Here is a 15,752-nt window from a genome sequence, read left to right as displayed (position 1 = left end):
TCTGGGCGTGGAGGAACAGACCCGGTGAAACGGACCCCAGAGGCAAGGCCGGTGCTCCAAAGGGATGCCTGCCAGAACTTCCTGGGCACCTGCTTCTCCGGAGACTGCAGGCCACAGGCACAGGGCTTGGTCCCAGGACCCCTGCTCTGACCGCGACAGGTGCACCCCTCGCCCTGCTGCTGCAGGCAGGGGCCCCCAGCCTTGCTGGGCTCCGCGGAGAGACCTGCCTGCTGCGGGAGAAGCCCCGCACCCCTCCCCAGGCGGGACCTGCAGGGCCGGGTTGGGAGAAGGGGCCGAAGCTTGCTCTAGGCCGCCGGGAAGCCGTGCCAGCAGCAAATACAACACGAGGTATTTCTGCCCCACTGTCCAGTCCCCTGGTGGCAGCTTGGCATTCCGCGAGGCTGAGGCCGACCAGTGAGGCAAGTCACAGCCAATCACTGGCAGGCCGAGCAGGACGTCAGGTGAGGGTCGGCCGCCTCCAGAAACATCCCCAGCCGAGATCGCCCCTGCTCTGTCCTAACTGCCAGCCAGCAGAGTCTGCAGGACACGCCCGGAACAGCCCGCGACTCCAGGGCCTCCGATGACAGCCAGGGTGCAGGGGTGGCCGGCAGGGAGGACACACAGAAGCCCCTCGGGTCCTGAGCTATGTGCTGCTCTGCTCTCCAGCCGCAGCCTCCTCCCTCTGGGCCTTTGGGCGCTGGGAGGCGGCAGCCTCTCACGACCCTATGTCCCAGGCGCCAGCCTCTGACTGAGGGGGCAGCACTGGGCACCAGGGAAAATCTAGGCCTGAGCTAGCAGGAGGGCAGGTTTGGGGACGACGATGACAGTGACTGGCGTGGCACTGACAGGACAAAGACCCGAATTACCATCACAGAGTCCTGGCCACCGACACAGCGGAGTGCATGTATTTCCCGGGGGCAGCACTAGCGCTGTGAGCCACCAACACCGCCACACGCAGCTGCGTGGCCACAGCGGGTCCTCTGCCGGGCACAGGCCCTCCGCAGGGAGGGGCCCGCAGCCTGTGGGAACAGCCAGCTCAGCCGGGCAGGGCCCCTCCAGGAGACTCGCGGAGAAGTCTGCAGCGGGAGGCCGGCCACCAGGACTTACAGCCTGGCCACCAAGTCACACGGCCCGCGTCTCAGCCTCGATCTTCTGCTCCCCGTGCAAGCTCTCGGGGTCCTGCAGCTGGACCACACTCTGCCGGATGGCAATCTCCGGGCCGCCCCCGTACAGGCTGCTCAGGTAGGCCCAGGTCTCCTCCGAGATCTGCCCGTAGTCAGCCCCTGTGGGGCCAAGGGCACACTGGGGCGGGGCCGTGGCTTGAGCCGTGGCCTGTGGCCTCAGTGGTTCACAAGTGCAAACTGCAGACTGTCCACAGGGACACGGTTTTCTGCGGACCCCGAGGACACACCTCTGACTGCAGTCCCTATGTCCCAGGGCAGGGCTGATATAAAGGGTGGGGTGGGCACGTCTGAGGGAGGGGCCTGGAGGACCCACATGCAGCCCTGGGGCCTCGACCTGGGTGGGAAAACAGCCTAACTCTGAGGTGGGTGGCAGGGGGCTCCTGCCGGGATCAGGACTAGCAACCACCTGGCAGTCAGGAGGGACAGCAGCCTGGCTGGCCTGGAGCCTGGAGGCTCACCTTGCTTTAACTGGACGTGGCCACTTCCTTTGACCTGCGCGATCCTGCTATTGTCAATGGGTCCAGGAGGCTCTGGAGGAGAACGGGTACAGACTCAGCACCTCCAGGGCCCTGCGTGTGACAGAGCCCTTCTCCAGGGAGGCTCCGACGCCTGTGTCCCGCAAGGCTGTCCCAAGCCTGAGCCTCGGACAGCTTGCAATCTGCTTGTTTTTTCGGTACTGCAGGTTGAACCCAGGGGCGTTCTACCACTGAGTCACACCCCAGCCCTTTTGAAATTTTAAGACAGAGCCTCATTAAGTTGCCCAGGCTGGCCTGGAACTTGTAATCCTCCTGCCTCAGCCTCTCAAATGCTGGGATTACAGGTGTGCATCACTGAGCCCAGCCAGCTCAGAACATTCAACAGGGAGGTGCCTGGAGTACCAAAGGGTCCTCTGCTGCAGTGTGAGCCAAGGGGCCCCGGCATCCTTGGACCCAGCAGAGGGAATTTCCAGGATGCACATGATCACCTCAGACCCCAGCATACTGGCAACAGTCTGGCAGGTGAGCGATGTCCTAATCTCTGCTGGCAGCTGTCATGAATCCCCTTTCCATGAGTCCCTCCATTTAACCTTCAGAAATCACAAGGTCAGACTGTTCCTTCAGACAGAAACTGAGGCCTGGCCCGGCTAGGCACTCCGCAGGGCCAGAGCTGGCGGGTGGCGAGGCCCGTGGCACGGCCAGGGCTGGGGCTCCACTGTTGTCCTCAACTACAGCCACGTCTGACTGCTTTGGCCAATGCTAGGGAGGCTGCCGGTGTCCCTGGAACCCTCTCCCTGCCCGTCAGGGGCCAAGCTGTGAGACAGTGAGATGCAGCCCCTCCTGAGCCCTGGTGGGTGCGTGTGCGCCCAGCGGGTGGCCGACATGCAGGACATGGATCCACTGAGTCTGCTGACCTTGCCAGGGTCAAGGGGCCTGGGGGCCAAGGGTGGGCTTCAGGGGAGCAAGGGTGTTCCCATCCAGGCCAAGGTCTGTCCCTGCTGATCTTTGCTGGGGACAGTGGGGGACCTGGGAACTCTCTGGTCATGGGGTCTGTACTACCTCTAAATCTGAAGGCTCAGAGACAGTAGCAGAGCCTTTCCTGAGAGTCTGGGACAATCGACTGTGCAGGGCCCAGGGACCCCCAGGACTGGCCTTGCAGGAGAGCGGGTGGCAGCCTGGGTGTCAGTGGGGAGTGAGCGAGAGGGAGGGAAGGACACCTGGAAGGGCACCGAGTGCTCTGCTCACCCTGGAGGGCAACAGAGACCTTGTCGGGGCCTCGCCTCCCAGAGTCCCTGCAGGTGGCCAGCGCCAGGCGCGGAGGGCGGCTCACTCACCGCTGTCCTTGCCCTTGACGAAGGCCTCCCACTCCCGGAACCACTGCATGCTGATGCAGAAGATGACGCTGGGCGACTCCTCCGCCTGGAACGCCTTGTTCAGCTGCGGGGCGTGGGGCGGCAGGTCAGCGCCTCTCCCTTTGGCGGTCCCAAGGCCCCAGCCCAGCCCCAACACCACCAGACAAGTCCCATGAAATGTCGACGGTATCCCACACCAGGCGCCCGCTGCCACACTGCCTCTCGAGACCTGCTTTCCAGGGCTGGGCGGAGCCCAGGCAGGGTGCGTGTGAGCAGGCCGGGGCCTCTCTCTAACCGCGGGACGGCGGGCAGCCACGCTTCCCGGGGTCGTGGCCTCCCGAGGTTCCTCTTGCTCACTGCCATCCCTTCGCAGCAGGCGGCACCCTGCTTTGCTTTTTGCAGTGCTGGGGATGGAATCTAGGCTCCGCACGTGCCGTCATGGGCCGCACCCCAGGCCCTGACGCGAAGTGGGCGCCACGTGGCTGGGCCGCACCCCAGGCCCTGACGTGAAGCGGCGCCACGTGGCTGGGCCGCACCCCAGGCCCTGACAGTGGCACTTTCTTTTGCTGGGGCTGAACCCAGGGAGCCACATCCCAGCTGACCCCCAGGACCCCACCCTGGCGAACCTTGATGAAGGTGTCGATCTCGACGCGCCTGCGCTTGGCCAGGGCCTCGATCTCCACCTGACAGATGGAGCACACGTACAGGTGGTTCACGGCAGGGCCGCCCCCAAACCTGCACTCAGGGAGAGGGAGAGACGTGGCCCTGAGGACAGGGCAGGTGGTGGCTCAAGCAGAGCAGGGCGCCCTCCACAGTCCCCCTTGCTAGCTGCGTGCCACCGCACTGCTGTGGAGGCCTGGCAGACTGCAGGTCGCGCAGACCAGGCAGCCTGGCCTGCTTCCTCTGGGCGGGTGCCGTGTGCTTGGAGCCCAAGACGCCGTCCTAGGGAGGCTGCAGGCAGGAGAGTATGTGTCCCTGGCCCAGGGGGCCCCACAGGATCGAGGGACACATCTCCCTGTAAGTTTCTGACCCCCTATTGGCAGCTGGGCAGGCGGGAGGTGGCTCTGGCCTGGGGACGGATGTGGCTGGGCTGGCCTAGAGTGGGGCCAGGGCAGAGAGAGCTGACCCCACTGCCCACCCGCTGCAGAGGGCCTGGCAGGGCTGGGCTGCAGCAGGAGAGCCGCCTCTGGATTCTGACAGTTCCCGGGAAGGGCCTCTACGGGAGGACGAACACACCTGCCTCTGTGGGAGCCTGTTTCCCATCCCTCACACGTGTGAGGGACCAGGTGTCCTTTTTGAGAAGAAACACTAACAGGAGGGCTCCACGCCACCCCCGCAGGACAGTGGCCCCAGCCTGCCTCCCCGGCCTCCCCAGGCCTCACCTGTTGTAGAGGTGCTCCCACACGTTCTGGGGCAGGATGACCACCAGGTCGTCGATGTAGTGGTACTTGTTGGGCGGGATGCCTGTGGAGCGGGCACAGGGAAGCAGAGCTGGGGCTCAGCCCGCGCCCCATGCCAGCATCCCCGGGGTAGGCGCCTCACCTCCGTGGGAGCAGAGGAAGGTCTGGTTGGTGATGGGCCCCGGCTCGGCGAAGGTGTTGAACTTGTTGAGCCACTCCCGGGACACGTAGAACCGCAGCAGGCTGGGCTCCCGCATGGCGGCCAGGGACACCACCTGCTGCCGCTCCCGCACGGCCTCCTCGCTGCTCTTCCTGGGGAGGGGAGGGCGGTGTGGGCGCGGCCTGGCCTGGTGCTTCCGAGAGGCCAGGCACCAAGGCGGCCGGCCGCGCCCACCTGTAGAAGAGCACGTAGGCCTCGGCGTGCTGCACCACCGTCTCGTGTACCTCGGTGACGTACTGGTCGTCAAACTCGTACCACTGCCCGTTGATCACGTTCTGGCAGTAGGCGACGTAGTGCCCGCCTGCAGGAGAGCGGCCGGTCACAGGGCCTGCGGGGGGCAGGCGGGCGCAGGGGCCGGCCGCGGGGCTGCCACTCACTGCCTGCCGTGCCATGGTGGCAGATGACGGAGAGGAGGTCGTAGGTGGTGATCTGGGACGTGCACTCCTTGGCCAGGAAGGGGCGCAGGTCGAGGCCCTCGAGGGGGAAGGAGACGTGGCTGCTGATCTTGAACGAGTACATCACCTCGTGCCGGAAGCGCTTCAAGTGGATGCACAGGATCTGAGGGCAGAGGGCAGGTACGGTCACCCCACTCATCTTGGTGGAAATGACGAGAAGCCCCCTGCTGAAGCCTCGAGCAGACTGCTGGACACCAGGTCCCACGAGGCAGCCGGACAAGCCCACTGTAGGTCACAGGCTCTGCTGCCAGAGGCCAGGCTGAGAGCTGGCTGGTCCCTACGGGAAGCTGAGTCTGTTACTGGCCCACCAAGTGTACCATCCACGAACACCGCCAACCAGCCCTGCCGGCAGGACGCCTGGCAGCTACTCCGCAAAGGCTTCTGGATCCTGCGTGCCATCTGGGCCCGCATCCTGGGACAGCCTCCCAGTTACTCCTGCCACGCCCATTCCTCCTTAGGGCTGTGCCCATCTTCCTGCCTCATCAGGCTGACAGCAGCCTCTACCCTGGAGGTGCCACTCAGAGGTCACCTCCTCAGAAGGGCCTTCCCTACTGCCTGCAGGCCGAGGCCCCACGCAGCTTCCTTCCAGGCCTCGCGCGGGCCTCAGTGCCCAGGCCACAACAGGACACCTGAGGAGCAGGCCCCCACGGGCCGCCAAGTCTCTCGGCCTCCCGGGACCTGGCCCTCCTGGATGCCCCTAGCAGCCCAGTGCCCACCACAGCGTGGAGAAGGAGCCGGCCAAGCCACAGCCGCTCACTCACCTCGGGCAACCGGAGGACTTTACAGTACTTCACGCCGTTGCGCAGCCTGGGAGGAGGCATGAGGGAGCACGGTCAGCGTCCCGTGGGGAGCAGAGGGGCGTGCTGGCAGGCCCGCGACCCCGCCACTCTGGAAGCCGACTGGAGCTCTCGGGGTGGGCGGGGAAGCATGGAGACGGGAGGATGCTGGGAAGGGGGCTGGGAAGGGCCCGAAGGCGCACTTACTTCCTGCACCGCTCGCAGCTGTACATGTTGTCACCTGCAACAGAGAAGCGAGGCCGGCTAGCGGGGCGATGGGAGGGAGGGAGCAGAGCAGCAGGCCAGGGGCGCGAGGGGCGGGACCCCACAGGGCACAGAGCGCGAGTGTACCCTGGGGACCCTGAGATTCCACGCAGACAGCGCTAAACACGGAATTAGAAGTTGACGGGCAAAATGTGAGGGAAGTGCGACGTTAGAGCCAGAAAACACTTCCAAAGCTCTAAGGCTCGAGGGGCCTCGCCTGGCCTCCCGCCCTCACAGAAGCCAGCTCAGAGGGGACCGAAGGCCTGGGCAGACGCGGGCAGAGCTGCAGAGCAGCACGGTCGACAGCTGGCCTGGCTCCGCCACGGCAACGGAGGCAGAAGCAGACGGTGCAGCTGCATCAAAATCCAAGATCCCCATGAACCAGAGACAGAGGGAGGTGAGCACAGGACGGGAGGTGTTGCCACACCAGCACCAGACGCAGTCCCAGTCGAGGGCAGAAGAGCCCTACTGCAGCAGAAGAGCCTGATCGCAAACGGACGGGGCTGGCGCAGACCCTCCCAAAGCCCAAGCCGTGCAGAGGAGGACCGGCACTGAGCAGACGCTCCAGGTCCAGGCCGCCCCACCGGCCAAGGCCAACCTGACCTTGGGAGACGCCACTACCTGCAGGTCTGCTGCAAGGGCAGCGCCACAGCAGAGGTGAGGTGCGCAAAAACCTGAGCCTGGGCACCAGGCAGGATGCACAGCACCGACCCTGCAGGAACCCGAGTGGTGGATCCTCAGAAAGTCGCAGCTAGAACCGCCACGTGCTCTAGCAATCCCACTCCTGAGTGCATGCAGTGGAATTCAAAGAGGTGCCTTGCTCACAGCTGCATTATTCACGAGAGCTAGACCCAGAAGGAACCCCAGCGTCCACTGAGGGGCCAACGGATACACAAAGTGTAGTGGAGCCACTGAATAGAATATTACTTAGTCCAGAAAAGGAAGTGCTGGGGTGCGACTCAGTGGGAGAGCACCTGCCTGGCATGCACAAGACCCTGGGTTCAACACTGCAAGAAACAAAAATAAAAAGGAAGGAAATTCTGATGCACACTACATGGGTGAACCTTGGGGATACGATGCTCAGCAAGTCAGTCGCCAACAAGCCAGCATTATGACTCCACTTATATATGAAGTACCTGGAAAGTTAAGTCTGCCATTCAGAAAGCAGAATGGTGGCCACCAGGACTGGGGTGGGGGTCATGAGCTGCTTAACGGACACAGTTTCTGTTTTGCAAGATGAAAATGTTCTGAGCGGGGTGGGGCTCATGCAGAGCACTCTCCTGGTGTGCACAGGGCCTGAGTTCCAGACTGAAACCCCACGTATGCACACACGCACATGTACACAGGTAAAAATGGAGGGCTGCACTGTAAGATGACTACTCAACACCACACGGCGGAACACTGTTTGGAACAGCACTGAAACAGGCTGGGATGGTACATGCTGTGTTGTCTGTATTGGGCCACAACTGGAAGTTGAAAGTTTTCCCAAAGATGAACATGATACCGAGCAGCCAGGAGGACGGGTGTGGGAAATTGCAAAGAAATACAGTCGATACATTTAATGAAAAGGATTCAAACTCATCGACAATCAAGGACATGAAAACCTGAAGCAGAATATCACTTCTGCCACCAAACTGGTAAAAAGATGAGCAGATGAACCCCACGAGCCATGAGGCATGTGCGGAGGGCAGTGGCCACAGGGACTCGGGCAAGCTCAGCCCACGCTGGCCGCACGCTGCCTGTGGGGTGGGGCCCGCCCGCCCGTCCCCCTCCGGCAACCTCCCCCCGTCAGCCAGGCCTCTCACCCTTCAGCTCATCAGCTGCAAAAAAGGCGGCGAGACAGTCTTCCAGGGTGACCACAGGCCCCCAAAACCAGCTTGGGGTACAGGACACCACAAACCTACAGAGACAGAACGGGGGTGCGGTGTGGCCAGGGCCTGGGCAAGAACAGGACTCCGCTTTGCTGGGCACTGCTCAGGCCTCAGGCCCAAAAGGTCCAGGAAGCCCGCTTGGCAGAGGTGGCGCAGGAGCCTGGAGTGGACCCCACCAGGTCCTCCCTGGCGTGACAGGTTCCTCACGTCGGACACAGCAGGCACCTTGGCATGCAGCAGGGCTCGGGAAGGCCACCCGCTGCTCTTTCCATGGGGCAGGCTGGCGCCCGCTGCTGCCCCACCTTCAAATGCCACTTGGCCCCTTGCTGCCCCGAGGCGTCCCGGGAGCTCCCCCCGCTGCCCACCCAGCACGCTCCCGCACCTCCTCAGCCCAGCTCCCTCCCGGCTCTCCCCGGGCCAGTCTGTGTCCCTCTCAGCAGAGCCGGGCAGGCCCTGGTTCATGGCCCCGCGGGTGGGAAGAGGGCATACCGCCGGATGTACTCCACGATGAAGGCCAGCCAGCCCTGGGTGGCATAGCTGTCCCCACAGGCACCTGGTTTAGCCGGTGCGCTCTGGTAGATAGCCGAGTGCAGCTTGGCCAGGTCCTCCTTGCCAGGGATGGGCAGTGACAGGTCCTGGAAGGTCTCCACCGTGGTCGACACCTGTGGGGAGGGTCAGCCTGGCGCCCACCTTCTGGCAGCCCTGGACCCCAAGCCTGCTCCAGGCCCTGGCCCCAGAAGCCCATAGCCAGGCCCTCCCCTAGAGAAAGGCAGGCGTCCGCGGGACGGCCCTCCCAGCCCGGGCACCCACCCGGTCACAGGTGAGGCACTGCACGAGGCTGAGGATGGAGCCATCAAAGATGTCTGAGATGACGCTGCGGTAGTGCTGCTCCTTCCGCCTCCGGCTGCCCGTGCTCGGGGCCTGGGCTGGGGGCACAGCACAGGACTAGGCCCGGCCTCCCGTGACGGGCTGGGGCAAGGTGCAGACACTGTGCCTCCCGTTGCCAGGATGTGGGGTCAGGTAGGTGATGGGCGTGTGATCCAGCTCAGGCACCGCAGGCCACCATCTGGGAAGCGGGGCTCCCTGCCCACATCCCCTGGGTGTGCCCACGTGAGGGGCACTCAGCCCCGGCAGCCACGTGTGCCTTGTCCACGCCCAGCCCGAGCTCACTGCCCCTGCTGGCCCCGAACCTTTCTTGAGCGTGTACGATGGCCCCATCCTCATGGGGCTCGCGCGGGGAGGGCTGCTGGACAGCTTGGCGTGGCCCTCATGGTGGTGGACCGGGCTGCAGGGGCGAGAGGAGCTGCGGATGTGGGCATCATTGTCCGGCTCTGGGGGCAGAGGAGGGATGGTACCAGCCAGGGAGCCACGCAGGCTCCTCGGGCCAGGAAAGGCCCTGCCAGCACCCCATCAGGACCAGGCCCCTGCCCACCATCCCACCTACCCTGCGCCCCCGCGACCCCACCAAACACAGGGCACGGACTGCCCTTCTGGTTCCCAGGGGCCCTCATGGATCCAGCTGCTGGTGAGAGGCCTGGGTGCTGAGGCTGCGTCTCACCCGTGTCTACCTGGGGCCAGGATCCAGGTGGGCTGCTGTGCGCTGGGCTTGGCACACAGTGGCTACTGGGCAAAGGGGCTGTGACCCCCGCAGGCCAGAGTGCTCCAGGCTCACCGATACCTGGGGTCCGGCAGGGGCTGGTGGACCGCGGCGATGGTGGCTGGGCCTCGGTGGGCTGCTCATCAAGGGCGGCCATGGCGGTGTCCACGTCTGCATCCTCGTCCAGCTGCTCTGAGTTGGTGCGCTGCTGGCCCCAGGAGAGCTTGCGGTCCTTCATGCGCTCCTTCTCGGAGATGGCGCGGCCGGTCTCTTCCGGGATCAGCAGCTCTGTTTCGGCCTGTGAGCCGCCCCCGCCGCGCCCCTGCCCGTCGCCCTCACCCCGGTCACTGCTCGAGTCACAGGACAGGAACTCGTCCTCTGAGGGGCTCCGGTCGCCCTCCCGCTTCTCGTCTGTGTCGCTCGAGTCTGAGTCCCGAGCCTCTGTGAGCAGCGCCATGGCGGCCACCGCGGGCTCCTTGAGCTCCTCATGCAGCTGGTCCATCAGGCAGCGCAAGAACTCCTGGGTGTCCTGGAACCAGGGGCTCTGTCAACAGCCTCCCCGGGATGGGAGGAACCAGCCGCACCTGCCCACCGCCTCTGCCCACAAGGATGCCAGCTGCTGCTAGCGGGTCCTGGCAGGACCCGGGCAGACCAGCTTCTCCGGCCCTCGGGGGGCCTCCAGGGCGGTTCTGTCCTCATCTCCAGCCTACTGAGCAGGACACGCGATTCAGAGAGGGTGGGACCTCCCAGGTCTCACAGCTACCAAGTGCCAGGCAAAGCCAGGTGCATGCCACACCTGCAGCACAGTATCTCCCACTGAAGTCACCTGTTCCCTAATGAGAGGCCAGTGTGGGCAGGTGGGGAGCCCCAGGGTAGAGAAGGGCAGGACACTGAAGGGCAGGCTTGCAGAGCCCCGCAGGAGGAGCGCCACCCGGCAGGCCCGCTGCCTGCGTGCTCCACCCATCCTTGGTTCTCCTGATGTCCCCGTCCTGCCAGGCCCATGTGCCTGTACCTCCCCTTGCCAGGTCACCAGGCAGCAGGGAGCCAGGGAGCTGCGCTCACAGGAGGGGGTCTGAGGGGTTCCTGGGGGGCGAGTATGACCCGCCTGGACAGCTGAGGGCACTGGAGGAGGCCCTGGGTCCCATGTCCAGTTCTAGCATTGATAGTCCCTGACCCGTCCGGGCCCACACAAGGCAGGGAGGGTAGTGCAGCAGAGCCAAAGAAGCCAGCCAAGCCCCCAGCCCAAGAATGGAGGCCCCAGGATGGCTTCCCCTCAGCAGGACCAGAGAGTCCACCACCAGCCTGTGTGTACAGGGAGTACACAGGGGCCTGGGACACTGAAAGGTCCTTGGGAAAAACAGGTCCTCAGTCACCACATGCCTTCTGGTCCTTCCTTTCAATACAAATATCATATGTTCTTCGACAAATTCTCAAGTGGAAGCATGAGAGTGTCCCTCAGCCACGAGAGGCCCACAGCTGCACAGCATGTCAGACTCAGGAGACCCAGGGAGGGCGGCTGTGGTCGGGTGCAGGCGGCGGCCACGCAGCACAGAGCTGCCCCGACGGCTCCCTCACCCAGGGCTGAGGGACAGCAAGGAGCCTCGCCAGGGAGGCCAGTGCCGTGAGGGATGGGCTCCACAGGGCCCCTAGTCCCTTCCCTGCTGAGGTGCGGAACCTCCCCCAGGTGACAGTGCCCCCTTCCGGGTGGGCAGTGCAGGTGACGGCCGAGGATGCTCCCTCCCTAGGCAGGGCGCTGTCAAGGCAGCGTGGGCTCCTCCCAGGGCGTGAGCAGAGATAGAGCCAGCAGCCCTGGCCTGGGATGCCTGGCAGGCATGTTGCGGGGAGAGCGTTGCACCCGGGAGGCCTCTGCTCCACCCAAGGGCCCCACGCTCACGCAGCACCCAGGAGATGCAGACAGGCCTGGCTGAGAAGCCCTGGGGACCTGGAGCTGGGACTCGCCGGCTTAGCGCAAGGCTGAGGCCCACCTGTGGCTGCCTGTCTTGGTCCCACAGTGTGTGAGTGCGCATGCACGTGCCAGGGGTCAAGCCCAGGGTGGCGTGCATCCTGGGCAGGCTCTACTGAGCTGTGACCCCTGCACTAGGCCTCGTGGTTTTACAAAACAGGAAAAGATACAGCTGGTTTCAAAGGAGTTCTCTAGATTTAAAGAATCATAATCGAGATCTTTAATACAAGTGACTCTCCACCTGAAGTCTGTGCTGCTGAGTGCAGGGCTGGCAGCACACCGCAGCCAAGCTGCCCTGGCTCAAAGTCCCCTCCACTGCACATTGGCTACGCTCCAGGACTAGTGACAAGGCCCCTGAGCCTCAGCCTCTCTGTAGAGTGCGGCTAAGCACCAAAAGGCAGCTGGGAGGCCCCACGTCCCGGCAGGAAGGGCTTACGCAGCGTGTGCGGTCCAGGGCCTGCCCATTCAGGCCCCTTGCGGCACTGTGCTGGGTCCACTCTGGCTAATGAGAAGATGCTGGGTGTGCCTCGGGCAGCTCAGTGGCTTACCTGCTGGGCATAGCCTCGGAACATCGGGTTAACCAACTTGATCCCATGGGACAGGCTGGTGGGGACCACATAGCTTGGTCTGTGGGAAGACCAAACCCATGAGTCCAAGTTGCCAGCTTCAAGTTACTGGTGCTGAGATGCAGGTGACTAGTGAATCTAGGATGGCCTACAGGCACAGGCACCTGGCCTGGTATGGGGGACACCACAGGGGTGTGTGCAGCTCTGCAGTCAGGAATGAACCAAGAGTCTGGCTGCTGCCTCGACAGGCAAGGAGCTCTGGGCTGGGGAGTACCATTCCCCTCCTGCCCAGATGAGCCAATCTGGTTTTTTTTTTTTTTTTTTTTTTTTTGGTACTAGGGATTGAACCCAGGAGTGCTAAATCACTGAGCCACATCCCCAGCCCTGTTATTTTGTCTAGTCAGGGTCTTGCTGAGTTGCTTAGTGCCTTGCTAATCTTCTGAGGCTGGCTTTGAACTTGTGATCTTCCTGCCTCAGCCTCCAATGTGCTAGGATTACAGGTGTGCACCGCCACGCCCAGTCAACGTGGTTTTTTACTGTGAAACATCTAGAATGTTTTTTCTAATTTTAAGAGCCATACCCTGCCGGGCACAGACATCTGTGAAGTGCTGCCATCTGGGTTCACTGCCACCCTCAACCTCAGTTCTGTCTTTCACAAGCCCCGTGACTGTGAGCAAAAGATCTCAGCACCTCGTGTCCCCACTGGTAAAACAGGGCTACGTGCAACCTGCTGTGAGCATCCCATGGGTCATGTAAGGCAAGTGCTCAACCCAGGACCAAATCCAAAGGACGTGCCCAATCAAGACAACTGACAGAAATCTAGTCCCCGTGTACCTGCCCAGGTCAGGGGCTCAGTCTCTCACCGTTTCTTGTGCCAGACCTCAGAGACCAGCTTCTGGTAACTCTTGCACAGGGCTGGCTTCTTGTCGGTGCGCACCAGGCCGCCACATTCCAGGAAGAACTGGGTCAGCGGAGGGCTGGGGAAGGGAGTATGAACCAGGTCAGAGGAGAAGAGGGAACGAGATCATCTAGGAGGAGCTGGGCAGAGAGCAAACGCCCCAAGGGACAGAGCTCCCACATCCAGAAATGCCTGCAGATGATCAGAAGGACCCCATAAGGACTAGACTGTAGCCCCCCACCAGCTCATTAAAGTCCTAACTCCTAGAACCTCAGAGCATGACTTTACACAGCTACAGGGCCCTTTTTTCCCCCCTAGTACTTAAGGTTGAACTCAGGGACCTCACTGAGTTTCCCAGACTGGCCTCGACCTTGTGATCCTTCTGCCTCAGCCTCCTGAGTCTCTGGGATTACTTTAAAGAGGAGCGATGTTAGAACGGGGCTGTTAGGCAAGCCCCAATCTGGTTAGACTGGTGTCCTGGTAGGAGGAAAACCAGGCTCAGGGCCCGTGTGCACACAGGAGAGGCCATGTGAGGACCTGGAGGAGACAGCAGCTGCCAGTCAGGGAGAGGCCTGAAGAAACCAGACCAGTCAGCACCTTGGTCCTGGGCTTCTGGCCTCTGAAACTGGGGCAGTAGGTTGGTGGTGGTGAAGCCATCAAGCATGTCACTTGTTACCCTGGGACAGGAACACAGCCCTGTCTCCTGGGTCAGATGCGACTTCTGCTGAAGGGCCTGAGGCCAGGGGCACGAGCTGCATGGAATGAGCCGAGGACGCCCTTTCCCTGCCTGCCCATCTGCACAACCTCCCAGGCCTGGAGGCGCCTCCCCCCTTCCTTTGGTTCATTCTTTCAAAAGTTACCTGATTGTACAACATACATTTGCTATTTTAAAAATTAGAAAATACAGTAAGCAAACTATAACAATTGACCATCTGGTCACCGGTGGACAGCTACTCTGAGCATTTGGGGGTTTTTCTTTCCAGATTTTTCTACATACACATATCTGTTCCCTCTTTCACCTATAGATACTGAGTCCCTTCCCAGTGGGAAATCCTGTGCCAGGCATGGGCGACACCCCCAGCCAGGTGGAATTGACAGCCTACCCTCCAAGGAAAGATCTCCCCTGAAACAGACCCACACCTGTTACCACAAAGCCTGGTAACCCCACTTTCCCACTTACACATTCTGCACCCTTTCCTGTTGCAGGAATGCTGTCATATGCCATTTCTTCCTGCATTTCCTATAAGACTGGGCTACCCAATTTATACCCCTTGCAAAGGGGCTTTTTAAATTTTTTTTTGATAGGGAGCTGGGGCGGAACCCAGGCCCTTGTGCACACCAAGGACTCTCCCCTGAGACATGTCCCAGCCCCAGGTGGGCCTCCTGATGGTGCCCAGCAGAAAACCCTGGCAAGCAGCCTCACACACATCTGCTCAGCTCTGCAGGGGGCGCTCCGACAGGAAGGACTAGGAAGGACTGCGGGTCAAAGGCCACGCGTTCAGGCCAGCAGCTTTGCCAGGCCGGGCGCGGCCAGCCCTGGGAGGAGGGGACCACCTACCAGTTGGACAGGGCCTGAAGGGCGGCGTTCATGTAGCAGGAGTTCCCGAGGTTCTTCATGCCCGTGAGGCCTGGGGGACAAACACCCGGGGCGGGGTCAGAGCCCAGTCCAGAGAGGCCTTGCGAGGCTGCCCAGAGGCTCTCCACCCAGGACCCGCTGAGGATGGCGGGAAGTGCCCTCCAGAGAGCCTGCCTAAGTCCCTGCGGCTCGGTCCCGTAACTCCACAGGCCTGAACGCGTGAGGTAAACGGGCTCCTAAGCCATGCTGCCTACCTGGCCACTCCCGCCCACACAGGCCACGTGGCCACCTGCAGAAGAGCCACCTGCCCAAGGCCACACAGCTGAGGGAGGACACCAGGCCTCTAGGACCTCAGCTGGGCAGGCTACCCTCCCAGGGAAGCTGCTGTGGCTGTCCCTCCCCCTGACCCTAGCGCTCCCAGCCCCCAGCTCCCCTTGTTCTGTGGCCGATACCTCGAGGTTTCAGGTCATCGTCCTCTGACTCAGACTCTCCTTCGTCAGCCACAGCAATAGGGACAGCTTTCAGGGGGTGAGAGGGTGGCGGAGAGTCCTGTGTTCAAGACCCAAATAGAAGAAAAATGGGGCTGGTGGGGAGAAGGGCGGGGGAGGGGGCCACCTGCCTCCTCAGGGCCGGCCCGGACCTCAGCCCCACAGCAGAGTGGACCAAGTCGGCCCATCAGAGCAGGGGACACCCTGGAAGAGAGGTCATCAGCAGCCTAACGTGAGCACAGGGTCACTGACTTGTATCTTCTGTTTGCAATAATGAATAATTTTATTTCTAATACATCTGGGGAAAAACAGGAACATACAGAAAAACTTCCGTGAGAGGAGCTGATGACTCTAACATGCAGACTGCAAGCTGCTCACACACTCACTGCGAGCTGGGTGCTGCTTTATTGGTGTATTTTTGTTTTCATCTTTTGTTTGAGGCACTGGGGATAGAGCCCAGGGGTGCTCTACCACTGAGCTGCAGACCTTTTCCATTTTTTATTTTGAGACAGGGTCTAATTAAGTTGCTGAGGCTGGCCTTGAACCTGCCATCCTCTTGCCTCAGCAGTGGACCCTTATGCCTGGCTGTATATACTGCTTTATAGCCTTTATTTAAAAAATCCATAAATACTTCCTGTGTTTAAAAGTGTATCCGATAGGGGCTGG

The 15,752-nt window shown here is 62.0% G+C and overlaps 1 protein-coding gene across 2 annotated transcripts in view; it reads right to left on the bottom strand.

Annotated features, from left to right (window-relative positions):
- Window positions 1-15,752, bottom strand: part of USP20 (ubiquitin specific peptidase 20) — a 37,617-nt gene continuing 21,865 nt past the window's right edge. Inside the window, exons 7-25 of one of the 2 annotated variants that reach the window (XM_079111704.1) lie at window positions 15,051-15,147; window positions 14,581-14,650; window positions 12,988-13,101; window positions 12,107-12,185; window positions 9,677-10,124; window positions 9,189-9,329; window positions 8,809-8,924; window positions 8,488-8,660; window positions 7,933-8,027; window positions 6,071-6,104; window positions 5,849-5,894; window positions 5,010-5,190; window positions 4,807-4,933; window positions 4,555-4,724; window positions 4,395-4,476; window positions 3,639-3,747; window positions 2,995-3,097; window positions 1,643-1,714; window positions 1-1,283 (exon numbers count right to left, since the gene is read on the bottom strand). In XM_079111704.1, coding sequence (XP_078967830.1) covers window positions 1,123-1,283; window positions 1,643-1,714; window positions 2,995-3,097; window positions 3,639-3,747; window positions 4,395-4,476; window positions 4,555-4,724; window positions 4,807-4,933; window positions 5,010-5,190; window positions 5,849-5,894; window positions 6,071-6,104; window positions 7,933-8,027; window positions 8,488-8,660; window positions 8,809-8,924; window positions 9,189-9,329; window positions 9,677-10,124; window positions 12,107-12,185; window positions 12,988-13,101; window positions 14,581-14,650; window positions 15,051-15,147 — 2,418 coding nt within the window. In that variant the 3' untranslated portion in view covers window positions 1-1,122. Of the gene's footprint in view, window positions 1,284-1,642; window positions 1,715-2,994; window positions 3,098-3,638; window positions 3,748-4,394; window positions 4,477-4,554; window positions 4,725-4,806; window positions 4,934-5,009; window positions 5,191-5,848; window positions 5,895-6,070; window positions 6,105-7,932; window positions 8,028-8,487; window positions 8,661-8,808; window positions 8,925-9,188; window positions 9,330-9,676; window positions 10,125-12,106; window positions 12,186-12,987; window positions 13,102-14,580; window positions 14,651-15,050; window positions 15,148-15,752 lie in introns of those variants that run through there. The other variant, XR_013759430.1, reaches the window with a different exon arrangement.

Source organism: Sciurus vulgaris (genome assembly GCF_902686455.1).
Source record: "Sciurus vulgaris genome assembly, chromosome: 15".
In the NCBI taxonomy this organism is placed as follows: domain Eukaryota; kingdom Metazoa; phylum Chordata; class Mammalia; order Rodentia; family Sciuridae; genus Sciurus; species Sciurus vulgaris.
Note: the sequence above shows the minus strand (reverse complement) of the source record. Positions and strands in the feature narration are given on the sequence as shown.